This window comes from Dermacentor albipictus, chromosome 1, assembly GCF_038994185.2.
Source record: "Dermacentor albipictus isolate Rhodes 1998 colony chromosome 1, USDA_Dalb.pri_finalv2, whole genome shotgun sequence".
Classification (NCBI taxonomy): domain Eukaryota; kingdom Metazoa; phylum Arthropoda; class Arachnida; order Ixodida; family Ixodidae; genus Dermacentor; species Dermacentor albipictus.
Genome location: NC_091821.1, coordinates 90,039,751 through 90,054,809, shown reverse-complemented (window position 1 = coordinate 90,054,809; position 15,059 = coordinate 90,039,751). Strand labels below are relative to the sequence as shown.

At 48.1% G+C, this 15,059-nt stretch overlaps 1 protein-coding gene across 6 annotated transcripts in view; it reads right to left on the bottom strand.

The window, feature by feature from the left end:
* The window catches only part of poe (E3 ubiquitin-protein ligase-like protein poe), a 549,262-nt gene that overhangs the window by 401,023 nt on the left and 133,180 nt on the right, over positions 1-15,059 (bottom strand). For 5 of the 6 annotated variants that reach the window (XM_065455076.2, XM_065455078.2, XM_065455079.2 and 2 more), the window contains 3 exons: positions 11,959-12,174; positions 9,872-9,990; positions 8,934-9,026 (listed from right to left, as the gene is read on the bottom strand). In XM_065455076.2, the coding sequence (XP_065311148.1) occupies positions 8,934-9,026; positions 9,872-9,990; positions 11,959-12,174 (428 nt within the window). The remainder of the gene's footprint in view (positions 1-8,933; positions 9,027-9,871; positions 9,991-11,958; positions 12,175-15,059) is intronic. The other variant, XM_065455080.2, reaches the window with a different exon arrangement.

Genomic DNA, 15,059 nt, shown 5'->3' with positions numbered 1-15,059 from the left:
AGAAAGGCTTGACAGAGGTCGACGCACCCCAATCGCTTAATTACGGCCCGATGTGTGGCACTCCATGCGGCAGGATGTGCATTTCCTTCTTTTTGCTGCATTTCGCTCACCGAGTAGCACATTACGCACTGCATTACGTATGCAAAAACCATCACATGTAACATGCGTGCTGCTTCGAACTGGTGATGAACAAACAAGATGGCGGCCATGACCTGTTTCCAGGGTACGTGATCGCTTCCGGCGCTTGGTTGTTTTTGTAAATGAATAATGAATAAAGCCTTTATTTTAAGGAAGGGGACGGCTCTAGGCCACTGATGGGGATTAGGAGGGAAGGGAATGTGGGTACCCAGACTGTCGGCTGAAACACTTCTTCATCTCAGTCTGGGACCTTCCGCTTTATGCAGGCTCAGGTGCATGTTCAGTTCCGCCGCTCTCACATGGGCTCATCGACCCCTTCTACATTACTCGAAACAGGCCACTTTGTCTGCCATATGTCGCAATGGCTTTCTGTGTTTCAGGGTTAGTTTGTATTGCAATTCCTAGTGTTCTAATGTCTCCGTGTAGTAGATGCTAAATGTTGGATCTCCCTTGCGAAAAAGCTGCACAGCTCCAAATGAGGTGTTGCAAGTCTGCTCTGCATGACTCCTGGCAATGTGTACATCGGGTGTAAGTCTTCGCAATCGTAGCTTGTCTGGGTTGGTGCCATTTCTCAAGTATGTGTGGTGTGTATGCAGCGTTGGCCATAACCTTATTCAAGAAAACCTCTTCCAAGCGGGTAAACCCGCCCTTGTCGTCAAACAAATGTACTGGTGTAGCTTCTAATAACCTCCGTTTGCTGTCTGCTTTTATTTTAGTATGAATGTAATGCATCAGTGCTCTGCTAGGAGAGCCCGCAGACAATATCTTTAGGTATGGATTTTGGTCCGCGGGGTTTGGCGAGGAAATGGAGTGTGGGGAGCTGTACGCGTAATCAAGCCCACCCGCTTGTGCAGCAGCTGCGTGAGCAGCTGCGTTTCCCCCATCCCTGCCGGTGTGCCCCGGTGTCCATAGGATTTCTACATTTGTCCCATTGTCCTGTATTCTCTTTAGCTTTTTTCTGGTGTCGTTGGCCACCGCATCATCTGTCGTGGGCCCCGTTAATTCGGCCACTGCTTCATACGAATCAGTAAGGATCCGATAATTATTTCGCACACTCTGCTCTACAATGTCTCTCATGTCAATGGGAATGGTGTTGACCGCTCCCCATATAGCTAAGAGCTCAGCGTGCAAGGTTGCACCCCCAGAAGCTGACATGTGTGATAGCCATTGTGTTGGGGTGCAGATGTGCTAACCCAGGCCATGCTTGCTATGTCGTTTGTGATTGCAGCGTCCGTGTAGATGTCAGTGGTGTGCTGCGGCGTGCTTAATCCCAATCTCTTTTCAAATTTTAGTGCAAAGCAATCGCATTTGACCACATCAAGGAGCCTGCTAGCCTTGCGTGAGTAGGTAATATGCAGGGTTACGTTCCGGCAAATCATGATGATGCATGATTGTAGCACAGCGACATTTCGTTGTCAAGAGGTACGAAATGCATTGACTCCTATGGTCATTCGCCAAGGATAAGTAAATATTTCGTTGTCGCAAGAATTTCGTTAATGTGGGTTTTGAATGTATAGATAATATAATATATAAAATATGCCTATCTGAAGCTTATCTGACACACCTCCACACGTCTCGGACACTTTCCAAAGATTGTGAAATGCAGTAATTTACCCAGTTGCTTTTTCCAGATGGCGCAGAAAGTACAAATGTTTTAGAGTGCAGCTCTTTGGCGTCCGTTCCTGGGTTTCGCGTCGTCGTCGGCGTTGTCGTCGGCCTCATAACCAGCTCCGCCCCCCTTTCATCCCCCCAGCGCTAGCAGCGACCGACTGATACCGCTGGATGCCGCTGACGCCGCTAGAGAGTCAAGATAACGTGACTGCATAGAACACCGTCGCCGCCATGCAGAAAGAGGAGGAAAGGGTCCCCCCCCCCTGTTCTTGTGTGGCGGATAGGGTGCTCTTCAGTTGCCGACGCGCCGGTTATTTCACGTAGGCCCCGGCACGTCGACGAATACGTGACCACCTTCCCATGGCTAGACCTGGTTCTTAGCGCTGCGGAAGCGAGGGTATCATATTGTTTGTGTCGGCATCGGCGGCGTTGTCCCTGAAACCAACTCCGCAGCTGGGGTTGACTCACTATCGGCGTCAGCGGCATCAGTCAGTCGCTACTATCTCTTCCCTCCTCCCTTTATCGTGTTGTCCGCTTGCTGCGCGCGCTTCTGCCCCCATCGTTTGCCGCTGGGTGTACACGCCGCCCCCCTCCCCCCTCTTCCTGCGAGTCTCCGGTTGTCAAAGCGCCGGCTCGAACTTAATTCCTTTCTTCGCTCCTCCTCCAACGCAACCCCTGTGCGGTGGCAATCAGAGAGCCAGATCGGTGGCGGCGGATCTGTATATGTGCACCGCCCGAGCCGAAATTGCCGCTGCCGTTCGCCCTGTGCGGTGGCAATCAGAGAGCCAGATCGGTGGCGGCGGATCTGTATATGTGCACCGCCCGAGCCGAAATTGCCGCTGCCGTTCGCCACTGCGAAATTATCTGCCAGTTCTTTCTGAGCCATGAGCGAGACGACCGATGGAAGTCCTCCGTCTGCTGCTGCTGCTGCTGCTGCTGCTAAACGAGCTGCCAGAGCAGAGGCCCAGCGCCGTCGCCGTCAGAATCCAGAGGTGCGTGCCGCCGAAGCAGAAGCTTACCGTCGCCGCCGTCGAGATGATCCAGGAGTACACGTCGCCGAAGCAGAGGCTAAGCGCCGCCGCCGAGAAGACCCTGCCGTTCGCGCCGCCGAAGCGGAGGCTCATCGCCGCTGTCGAGAGCAACCAGCAGTAAGCGAGGCTGAAGCAGAAGCTCATCGCCGCCGCCGAGAAGACCCTGCAGTTCGCGCCGCCGAAGCGGAGGCTCATCGCCGCCGTCGAGAGCAACCAGCAGTAAGCGAGGCTGAAGCAGAAGCTCATCGCCGCCGCCGAGAAGACCCTGCCGTTCGCACCGCCGAAGCGGAGGCTCATCGCCGCCGTCGAGAGCAACCAGCAGTAAGCAAGGCTGAAGCAGAAGCTCATCGCCGTCGCAGAGAAGACTCTACCGTTCGCGCGGCCGAGGCCGAGGCCAAACGCAAACAAAGGCTCGCATTTGCTGCGCTCAAATTTCGCATTAGGAAGTAACGTAATCGTCGGTAATTTTTTTTTTTTTTTGCACACAAATGTCCCAATTACTTGCACTGTAGAGTAGTCTGACGTACTGATCGCAACATTAACCCTAAAAGGCTGCTTAACCCAGACGCGAAACCAAGGTGCATCTCGTGTGCCCTTGAGTGCTTGCTTCACTTTTTTTTCTTTTTTTTTAAAAAGGTAGAAATGGGTGCACTGCGGGAAGCTAACCAGTCTGTATGGATATGCAAGGTACTAGGCTGAGCGCATGCCGTTTAAACAGCCAATCCTCATACTGTACGTCGGCAATAAGTAATCCATGCAGACCGTTGTGTCTGGTCGAGTTTCAGTATCTGAATACACTTCCTGTTGGAACCAGTAGTCCTCGTTTTACTCATGTCCTGAATGCCCCAAGTCTACCCATCTCTTCTTGTTTACCAATTAGCGTTCCAACGCCTCATGGTCCTTTTGTTCTTGGCCATTTCATTCCAGCCGCTGCATCGACTGGCGACTGCAAACACTGCACAGACACACTTAGATTTGGCTTTCAGCTTGTAGAATAGCTGCGTCCATTCCCATTCACATGAAACTGTAGAGAGACCTAAGAAAACACGTTCAGCTCAGACCACAATGGTCCTTCCACGAAGTGCATCTGAGGCGTGCAGTGGTTTTGCTAAATCAAACACTTATGTAGAAATCCATCCAGGCTGGAGTTGGGATTGGATTCAGTTCACCCACCCATGTAAACATCAAGTGCTGTTCACGGAAAACAATGGCCTACAAGGCCGATCTCAGCATAAGCATTCCATTTCCAGTTTGACATTCCATGCCCGGAGCTATACTCATTGAAAGGAACGTCATCTAAGCTTTCTTGTGGAACATGTATCGGATCAAGCAGTCATTTATATTCTTGAAGCAGAGGGACGATCTGCCCTTGCCGAGAACGAACGGTCACAGTTTGTACAATCAAGCCATCCATGTGCACCGCGAGCTTGCACACATACTGTGGTTTTTCCTCCATACATGTACTGCCCATCAGATTCAATGTTTTGTTGACAGTAACCGCCAATATAGTGACGTTTCAAATTCTTCGCATTAAATATTTCCGAAGGTGCAAGAAGTGAATGTGTACCCGTACAAGAAGCAAAGTTGCAGAGGCACTGCACTCAGTGTTCAATACTACAGTTAAACCTCAATATAATGACGTTAGTAAAATTGCCAATTTGCTTTGCTACCGTATTTACTTGCATAATGATCGCAACCCTGAACTTTGTTGTCAAAATTCATTCTTTTTTTTCTTTGTCGTGTAATGATTGTACTCCGAACTTGCCGCAGCGATATGTCGTGTGCCAAGTGCAGCGAATGATGATTGCGCTTAAAATCTGTCGAATGCTGTCGAATGCTATGTGAACGACTCTTCAAGACATACCAAGTGGTCTGCGAGCACCAAACAGATTCTTAAGCAGATGCCCCATTTCATTCCTTTCATCACTTTCCGCACTTCCATGAAAAAAAAGAAAGCTACAACCAAACTTGCCTTGGCTTTATAATGGTTGTGGTAAACAACAAAAAAAGGCGCTTTTCGATTCCTCTTGTCTGCACTCATGGGCATGCAACAAATCACGAGCGGCAACGATAGTAGCCACGTTTACACTGATAAGTTTTAAGTGTACCTTATTCATACACCGACGCTTGTAACACAGCTAAGATATTCGCCCACCTTAGCGGAAACATGCGATATTAGGATAGTAGTGATGACAAATGCCGCAGTTTTTGCAGCATGCCCGTCATGTGTTTCTATGTCACTGACAGCTAAGCGAGCCCATCTCCATTTCTGTCCCCTCAAAGTGGAAATGGCTACATTATTGCAGCAAACTTGCCGATATTAACGATATTCATTACTGATACAGAAGAAACTGTTTCAATGCACGTAATGTACTCACGAGAAGAAAAAAAATCTCGTTCAGCATGTTCGGCTTGCTCCGCCGGCTGCCATCTTGTTTTTATGTCCCACATTGTCACAGCAACAGCCACCTGTTTGTTGACCTGTTGTCATCCCGCAGCAAATGGGGGATGAAAAAGCATTTTTTCTTTTCGCGGAAAATTTAACTCACGTAATGATCGCACCCCTGAATGTGCGTCAATTTTTTTTTTACAAAAGAAGTGAGATTATGCGAGTAAATATGGTATATCAAAATTTTGTTGTATTGACATTTGACTTTTTATGCAAATAAGTAGTCGCTGATCGATTTTTCTTACACGGAAATGGGCGCAGAGTTTTCCTAATTATCGGACAATCGAAAAACGAAAATTTTAATGAGAAAATTCATTTTTATAAATTTGGGAGTTGGTGACGAATGATGTGGTTTCATGCCACGTACGTCATCGATATCTTCTTGGCACTACAAATTAAGCGAAGCCAGCAGCTGGTAGCGTCGCCTGCACTGGGACGAGGGGAGATGCGCATGAACGCCAGTGTTCGGACAGGTGGCGCATCTGCTCCATCGATTTTCGACACGAACTACATTCCATCAAGCTGGACCCCAAAAATTTTGGTGCCACTGACTTCGTAAAGTGGCCTGGAGCCTGTGGACACCGAGTTCACATAGGTGGGCAAATTTTTTGCCTTTCTACATCAATTTGAAGATCTCTGCATGCTGCTGCGGAGTGAACCCTAATGAGAGCTAAGCTCAATGCCAGGGATTCCCCGAATATGGTGGCCGAGAAGATCGTCGGCTATGACCCATCGTCCACGAATTGGACAGAAATTAAGCTTCAGACCCAAGGCAAGGACTCTATGCTCATCGAAAATGAGTGCCTACAAGCTTTTGTTCGCCTGTGGCAACACAAGCAGCAAGCCAACATGGAAGCCAAATGGGACGCCATCGCGACACTCTGGACGTCAACCGTGGGGAATTCTCTCTTTGCCAGGAATCTCAGTCGTGCTAGTGCTGCGCCGCCTCTATGCACAAAGATGGCAAGCAACTGGCATTCGTAACAAATGCCTTGACTACGATCCGAGGACTTCATTGTGGTACTTAAGCCCAGAGGGATCCTGAACCTGAAGATAGCATTCCGACATGGTGATGTAGAATCAGCAGTGGCCCAGTACGTGGGCGAAGTGGCGGCTGGTGACCTGAACATGCGGCCCATATGGGACCAAAACGTGATGGTGTGCGGGACTCAAACAATGTTGGTGGCGTGCTACTGCTGTGGCACGATGGGGCATTAGTTGGACAACTGCCCTCACCCGGAAGAAGCACCCGGAGGAATGTAGATGCAGATATTATGGACAGCAAGTGCACCGACTGTGCACCGTCCTGTTTGATCTGAGGAGGGGCCCATCCCGCCGGCTTCGCAGAATGCATGGGGAAATTCCAGAAGCTGCAGTGACCGGGTCAACACACCAGGCAGGAGGTGTTACATCATCAGCAAGACGTCAGCAGCAGCAGTGGCTAGCACAGAAGAAGCAAGCCCAGTCTGGGGCCAAGTCGAAGTCCAACCTTTAAAGCCGGAGATTTCCCTCCTCTGGGCAACTCTCCAACACAGGCAAGCAGCTGGGCCGGAGTCACCTCACAGTCCTCTCACTCTTCTCCCTCCCCTCCATTGAACATAAAATGTACAAGGAGCTCGAAAAGCTCAAGAAGCAAAACAAACAGATTACACTGAAAATTAGCACACTCAAAAACGCTAGGGCAGATTTGCCGATACCAGTGGACCCATGGATAAAGGTGAGGATTCAGCATCCGTGTGCTCGGGCAGTATGCTAACATCAGCCCGGCTCAACCTTGAAAGTAACATAGAAGCTCGACTCTCAAATTTGGAACAGCCGAAGGCGCCATTTGCCGAGCAGATGGCGCAACTCCAAAACTTGATCAACCAGGTGGTACAGTCCGCTATACAACTCCAAACAGCATATCATTGCCACGGTTACCCAACAGGTAACTCAGAATATTAAGACAAGGATACAGAATAACCCTCACCTTTTTTGCCGCTCCAGCCTCATGTGTGAGGTTGGGCATCCTACCGAATTCTCCCGCACAACAGAGGATGATGAGCATGAAGCGTTTGCAGACTCGCTCAATACCATGCGGAGTACCAGTATAGTTCCCTTAGCGAGTCTGCCACACCTCAAAAAACAAATTAATCACGGCTAGAGACGGGCAAAGAAATTCTAAAAAGTCCGAACCTATCTTCATAATACAGTGAAATTGTAGAGGCTTTAGGGATAGGCATAAATGAGCCCACTTGCGCCCCTACCTTGAAACTCTGGAATATCTTGTTGCTGTGGTTGCTTTAAAAGAACCTGGCACCCAAGCCAAAATCTGGGGATATAACACTGCGCACGGTGTATCGTACACGGCACAGGAGGTTGACCTCGACATGAACATCGATTAATGTTACACCATGGTGTCCATACTACCCAAGCGCAGAACAGACCCAGTGGTATACGTGCTTAATATCTAGTGCCCCTCTGAAACACGCAATTTTATCTTCGCGGACATCTTCAGCAGGGCACCGACTGAAAACGGCTGGACATAACCCCCTTGTGATTGTCAGGGACTTCATTGTCTCGTGCGGGTTGTGGGAATACAAGAGAGAAGAGGTGAGGGGATGCAGAACTTATGTCCACCCTGAGAATCATTTTACATATAGACCCAGCCTACCCCAAAAGTGTGCAATCTTGCACACTTCTTTTTCGATAAAGCGGGTTCAAAAATTGCATGAGCGTTAGAATCAAGTACAATCCTAAATCTGTACCATATTGTCATCGGCATTTCAATATGACCGCCTTGTATGTGTTTTGAGCCTAACTGCCGTAGCTTCCTCCATGTGCTGTAGTATGTGTGCTTAGTCCACTGTCTGTCTTCCAGTTTTCTACAGTTAACTCTTTCAGCATGTAAGTGCTGACTGCGAAGACGCACCGAGTTCATCATGATGCTGCACTTAAAAGGAAAGTGACCATGTGTGTGGAGACCAATGGAAATCGGGCTGCATCAGGGGTGTTCGGAGTTCCCAAAACTTGCATGCGGGACTGGTGCAAATAGGAAAGACATTTTACTCCAGCAGCTGCTGCGTATGGCACGGCTGCACAGGCCCCATCTTGAAAGCAATTTGCGATGGGGACAGAGTCCAACCACCTAGGCGTGCTGCACTGCGTTCTCGTTGCTTAGTGATTGAAGTGAGAGGCAGCACGAAGGTCAATTCACTCACTCCTGCTGCCGCACTTCCTCACTCCCCTGTTTTGATAGCAAGTTACCGTGGTCATCGAGTGAGACGTGTTCATGTATGCTTGTGCATGAGTGACGACATGCTTAATTTCGCAAGTGAATGTTCACAAGTTTACACGGCTGATAAAACTACTATCCTTGCTTCGTATCGCCGTCTACTAATTTGCTATCACAATCGATGCTTTGCCTTTCGGGCGAAAGTATAACTTTTTTATTCATTGCAACTTTAGTGCATTGCGAGTAAATGTGTTTTTCTAAATGAGAGAGTTTTATATCTGCTTGAAAGCGTGAGGTGCACGGTACTATAAAGGACTTTTTTTTGTGACGTAAAATGGGTGCGCATTACAACCGAAGGCACATTAGAATTGAGTAAATATCGTAGTGCCCATTATAGTGGAGCTACATTAGATATGCCTATCGTACTTGAACAGCCCAATTTTCCTTCCAATCTCTAGGCAAACTTTAAGCATAGCACACCAATACTTGCCTGTGCCAGCACTGACAATGTACGCCAGTAGATCTGCAATGGCCATTCTTTCTGAATCCACGGGTTGATATTTAGATGAGTCAACAAGCCATCCTATGTAGAGAGAAAAAAAAAAATGTATTTAAGCAAACACAAGCAAGCCATTATGATGAAGCAAAAAGCTATTAAACAGGCCAAATTTCACGTAAGGTATAAAACACGAAGTTATTTGTTAAATATTAAATTTTTCAATTCTTACAGTATCAATGATTTGTAGTTACTTTGCCTAGACTTTCTTTCAAGATGTCAGAGAAAAATACAATAGACTGTTTAAAATGAACATGGGGCTTTATAAATTGGTTCTTGCTTTATGCCTTGTATATTGCAATGAATTGCATCTATGAGAAGCTAAACAGGGGCGCGATCGGAGATCGTTGTTTGAAACGTGTGTTCAGTTTGCGTTCAGTTTCGCCTCATGCGATTAGCCTAAGCCACGCCAACGGGTGCAATTGACGACGTCGGCACGGCCTAGGCCAATTGAGTGAGGCGAAACTGAACGTGCCTTTCTAACAATGATCTCCGGTCGCACCCCAGAAGTCTTAAAAAATTTTTCAATTTATTCATGGGTACAGCTTACCAGAATTGGCTTTATTTGAAATGTTGGCCAGTTCAAACTAGAATTAAGACAGGCACATATCGATAACATGTCAAATTCTATACTGGCCTATTTGCGTCAATTATACAAGCCACTAAAGGGTACTCATGCTCCAACTGGACTCATGGCAAAGTGCACATTCTGACATACTGTTCTTCCTTCATTGCTTGTATTGTACAAGGCCTGGCTTGCTCAATTTCTCAAGTGCCATGCTATGCTATCTTGCCAGCAATTTACAGCCATAGGAAAAAGCTTACATACAGTATTATTTATGTAAAACCCAGCAACAAACTTTACAGTTTACCTGGTAGATATCATCCAACAAACCAGTGGCCAATACATTGTGGATGAACCTGGCCAGTGCTCTTGAGAAGTCCTCATACAGTTGTCCCAGAGACGCTCCAAACAAAAGACCAATTGTGCCTGCACAATGCAACACGTATTACAGTTGGGATTTGTTATACTTTCTGGTCAAACATGTAGATGTCATGGTACAAAGCCTTACTCAATTGCTCTAACGTGTGGAGACTTGCTTCCAAGTATCGTATTTAATCAAACTTAAGCCGATGTTTTTTTTTTTCCAAGAAGACTGAGTGAGAACTCACAGGGGGCTCTGCTTAGAATTGAGGTTGCAGTTCACGGATTCAACTAAGCATAAGCATTCTCACTGCCTTCAAGTGGGGACACAGCCCACGAAAGTGGACTTTTGGACCGTCGGCTCAATTTTAATAAAAACTGGTTACTTTTGAAATTATTGATCAGCCTTTGCACAGATTGTAGCATAGCCATGGCGTGCTCGCAGTAACGCCATACCAGTGAAGCATCAGCGTAGTCAGTAGAACAAAATGAACCTTTATTCGAAGGTGTAGAGCGTATTTATAAGTAGTCGAGTGGTAAGAAGATAGGAAGGAGCATGTGTTAGTAGTGATAGTCCGAACTCTGAAGGATCGCCAGATGAGGCGATAACAGGTGCGCGCACTTCGAAAACACGTGAAGTTGCAGCATTCCTTTTTCCTCAGAAATGAAAGCGTTGCACTGGCTTACGTTCTCTTGTTCAGTGTCTCAGAGTTTGTTGGGCGACACCTGTATGCAATGGGGCCACCGGAATATCCGGTGCCGCGAAATCTGAAAAACGGGTGCCATTTGGAATGTGCTGAGCAGTTATGCCTTCATCCGGGTTCAACGTTTATAGATGCTGTAGTTGTGTTGCTTGGTGTGGCTCACTGCGATGTGTGGTGCTTGCAGCTACTGTTGGTTTATCCCCTGGTGCTTCTTGTCGCGGGCGGACCTGGTCGACGTGCCGCTGGACGACTCCGTCTGATGTTTCCAAGGTCACCATTCTCGCTCCCGACACCGCCTTCACATGACCGGGCGTCCACTTGCTCCCCACACCGTAATTGCGGGCATACACATCACTTCCAGGCAGCGGCAGCCAGTCATCTTGGTACTCTTTCGGTCCTGAAAGTGCTGGAGGAAAGCGTGTGTCCAAGCGTGAGCGTATTTGATAGCCTAAAAGTAGCTCTGCTACAATTTACCTGATTTTCGCGGAGTCCTCCGGTAGTTAAAAAGCAACCGTACTAGGTTCTCTTCCAGCTTTCCTTTCGTCATTTTTCGAAGGGCATATTTTATAGTTCGCACTGCCCTTTCCGCCGCACCATTAGACTGGAGATGGTATGGAGCGCATCGAAGGTGCACAATGTTGTTGTTTGCCAAGAACAACGCGAAGTCTTGACTGGCAAACGGGGTCCCGTTGTCAGAAATGATTGTGCGTGGTATTCCAAACCTGCTGAAAATGCCACGCAGACAGTTAATGGTAGTCTGCGTTGAGGCATGCAACAAAGGTATTGCTTCGAGCCATTTGGTGTGTGCGTTGACTACTACGAGTATCATTATTCCACAGATCGGACCCGCGTAGTCAATGTGAATACGGGACCACCTTTCGCCTGTTTCAGGCCAGTTAACGACGGGAGCTGCAGTTGGCATCGGCAAATTTTGTACACAGTTCTGGCACTGTGCAGACACGTATTCAATATTTTTGTCGAGGCCAGGCCACCAGAACAAAGAATGTGCGACAGATTTCATTGCCGGTGAACCCTGGTGCGTTTCATGTAGAAGATGCAGCACTTGCTCCCTAGCTTCAGTCGGTATTATGACCCTATTACCCCAGTACACCAGTTCATGTGCTACGGATAGTTCGAGCTTACGGTAAAAAAACAGCAGTACGGCCCGGGCCATTCCGTTTGCATATGTGGGCCACACATGTAATATGTAGCAATATGTACCATTTGACCTCGACCAGGACAGGGTCAAAAGGCATTAATGCCTTCAGCTCACACGTTATGGCGCTATTGTTCAGCTGGTTTAGCGACAGCACATATTCGGGCGGCTCACCGTCGTCGTCAGATTCCGGAGATCTCTGCGGAAGTCGGCTCAGGGCGTCAGCATTCAGCATCTGTCGTCCTGGTGCGTACTGTAGCTGGTAGCGGTTGAACCCCTGGTGGATTTCCCAATGTTGTGCCAGTGCGGCGGCCATTGTGGACATCTGCTTGTCCGATCTCAACAGGCCCAACAATGGCTGGTGGTCAGTCACCAAGGTAAATTCCCGACCTAGAAGGTAGTCACGGAATTTCGTGATGCCGAATACCAGTACCAGTGCCTCTCGCTCGAGCTGCAAATAGTTGCGCTCCGCCTGCGTTAATGTTCGTGAGCGGAAACCAATGGGCCTGTGAACGTTACTGGTCGTGTGAAATAAAACAGCTCCCACACCGTACGGAGATGCGTCACATTCAAGTTTAAGTTCCTTTGAAGGGTCGAAATGAACTAAAACCTTGGCTGTTTTAAATGAAACGTGAGCTCTTGAGGCTGTTTCCATTGCCAACGTGCATACTTTTCAAGCAGTTGGTACAATGGACCAAGTGTGGTTGACATGTTTGGCAGAAACCTTGCGTAAAAAGTAATCACACCCAAAAACGAACACAGCTTGCTGACATTACAAGGGCTCGGTGCCTGCATGACAGCGTCAAGGTTTTTCTCTGTCGGATGAAGCCCATCACGATCGATCCGATGGCCTAGATAAGTTACTGCCGGGCTGCGCAAGTTGCATTTATCGAACCTTAGCTTTACACCGCGCTCTCGGAAGCGCTCTAAGACGTTTTTCAGCCTTTCACCGCCGTCACTCGCTTTTTTGGAAATGAGCACATCATCAAGATAAGCCTGTGCTCCTGGAAGGCTAGCCAATACCTCATCCATTTTTCTTTGGAACATCGCGGGCGCAAAGGCTATACCGAAAGGAAGTCGATTGTAGCAAAATAGCCCTTTTGGCGTATTAATGACGCAAACTTTCTTCACGTTATCGTCTAGCGCCACTTGATTGTATGCATCCCGTAAATCCAGAGTGCTGAAATAGACTCCATTGTGTAATCGGGCAAACATATCCTCAATGATTGGCAATGGGTATTGCTCAGTTACACATGCTGGATTTACTGTGGCCTTGAAATCACTGCAGATTCTTACTGCGCTGTTTTTTTAAGAACTACGACTATGGGTGTTGCCCATTCAGAGTGTGCCACCGGCGACAGCACGCCCAGAGAAACTAAACGGACTAGTTCGAGTGCGTCGGTCCTTTCTGTTCTCGTTCTCCTTTTGTCGCGCGTTCGCACTACGGACCATTTGAAGCATACTCTTGGTCAGTTTACAGTCAACGTCCAATTTTTCGGACACCCTAGGGGCCGCGAAAACTTCCGAAAAATCAGGCAGTCCGAAAAAATAAATGCATGTCTTTTACTGCTCTTAAGAGTTCAAATCGACACAGACACGTCTGGAAAAGCTCTGAATGCCTGTCAGTACATTTATTAGGCATAGCGGTGCTCCTGGTGCGACAGGAGAGGGCTGGTGCACGCGTGTAAAATTAAGGAATACACACTGTGTCCTGTGACAATTGCCCCTTTCTACACTTGGTAAGCTTCACCGCAATACTTTTGCTAATGCTTCATCACGCAACACAACTGTACCAAGGCGAAACTAACTTTCAGGAACCAGCACTATGGAATGCGCCGTGCTTTCCGAGCTTCGAAGCCAAAATTATTGCTGACAGCGGAGAAATGAAGAAACATGGCACCAAACGGCAAGAAGCTTAATAGCGAACGTCGAAGCAGCTAGGCGTAGCGTTGCCGCAGTGGTGGCTACGGCTTCCAGCGGATCTGCGTGCAATAGCGCCGGTTCGAGGTGGCGAGGTAATCAAAATATCAGCGGTGGTGGCTCTGATTAATGCTGTTTCCGACCTGTGGTCACGCAGAATGTTCGGAAAATCGGACGGCAAAGAGTTCTTGGGTCCGAAATTTCCGACGTTCTGATGCATTGACTCAATGGGGTATGTGGTGGTGCCACGAAGCCGTCCAAATTATTGGGAATCTGGAAAGTCGGTCGTTGACTCTACACTGGCAACTCCTCCAGCCGACGACAGGGCGTCAAAGACCATTCATTATGATTCCTGTCTGTTACTCGAGCCAGCATTACCGTGACTTTCGGCCCTTTCAATAAAATTCAAGCTAATTTTCCCTGATAGAGGCACAAAAATCCCCGAGTTTTCCCTGAGTTTTTCCAGACTACTAAAAATTCCTGAGAATTCCCGGTTTTCCCGGTTGGTAGACACCCTTAGTCCTCGCACACTCCACTGTCACCCCTTTATGGCAAACCTGGAGCGCAAGCTCCCCAAGTACTGGAAGGCATCCTATGTAGCAGGATAAATTGAGACTGGATGGTTTCAGTTTCGGCCATTGCTCATGGTGCTTATAATACAGTTGACGTGGGATGACACAAATGGCCTACCCGCTATCGACTTCCATGCTCAGCTGCACACCGCACCAAGCAAACATTCAGCGGATCGGCGGTTCCAGACAGCTTTTTCGTTGTGATACCAAAGTCCAAATGCAGGCGGCTTCATGTTCCTCGTCGGCTGAGGCTTCCATCCCCAAGAGGGTGTTAGTTTGTGCCGTCCTTGCAGTGCCTTGTTCTCGAGCCCCACGACTTCGACATTTCTTTGCAAGGTGACCACATCGTCCACAGCGGTAACAGCGAGCGTTAGACCAGGGGCAACATGCATCATTATGTTTTTACTACCGAACCTTGCGCATTCTTGACGTGCGGCAGCCCTCCTCTCATCCACCAGTTTTTTTCTGATACGCCTGTACTTTTAATGCGGGTGTTGTTGCCGGTCCGATCATATCTTTTACATCACTATTCACAGCCTCAGCTGCAAGGGCCATCGCTTCAGAGTCTTGTAGCGTTTATTCCCGCTTTGACAGTAGCTGCTTCTGCAGGGCACCTGACCATATACCACAAACAATGTGATCTCGTAGCATGCGATCCAAAGCACTGCCAAAATTGCAATTGTCAGCTATTCGGCGAATGCCTACCAGGAATTCATTAATATGCTCGCCTTCCGCTCGACAACGACTAAAGAAGTTGTAGCTTTCGGTGATTTCGTGTCTCTT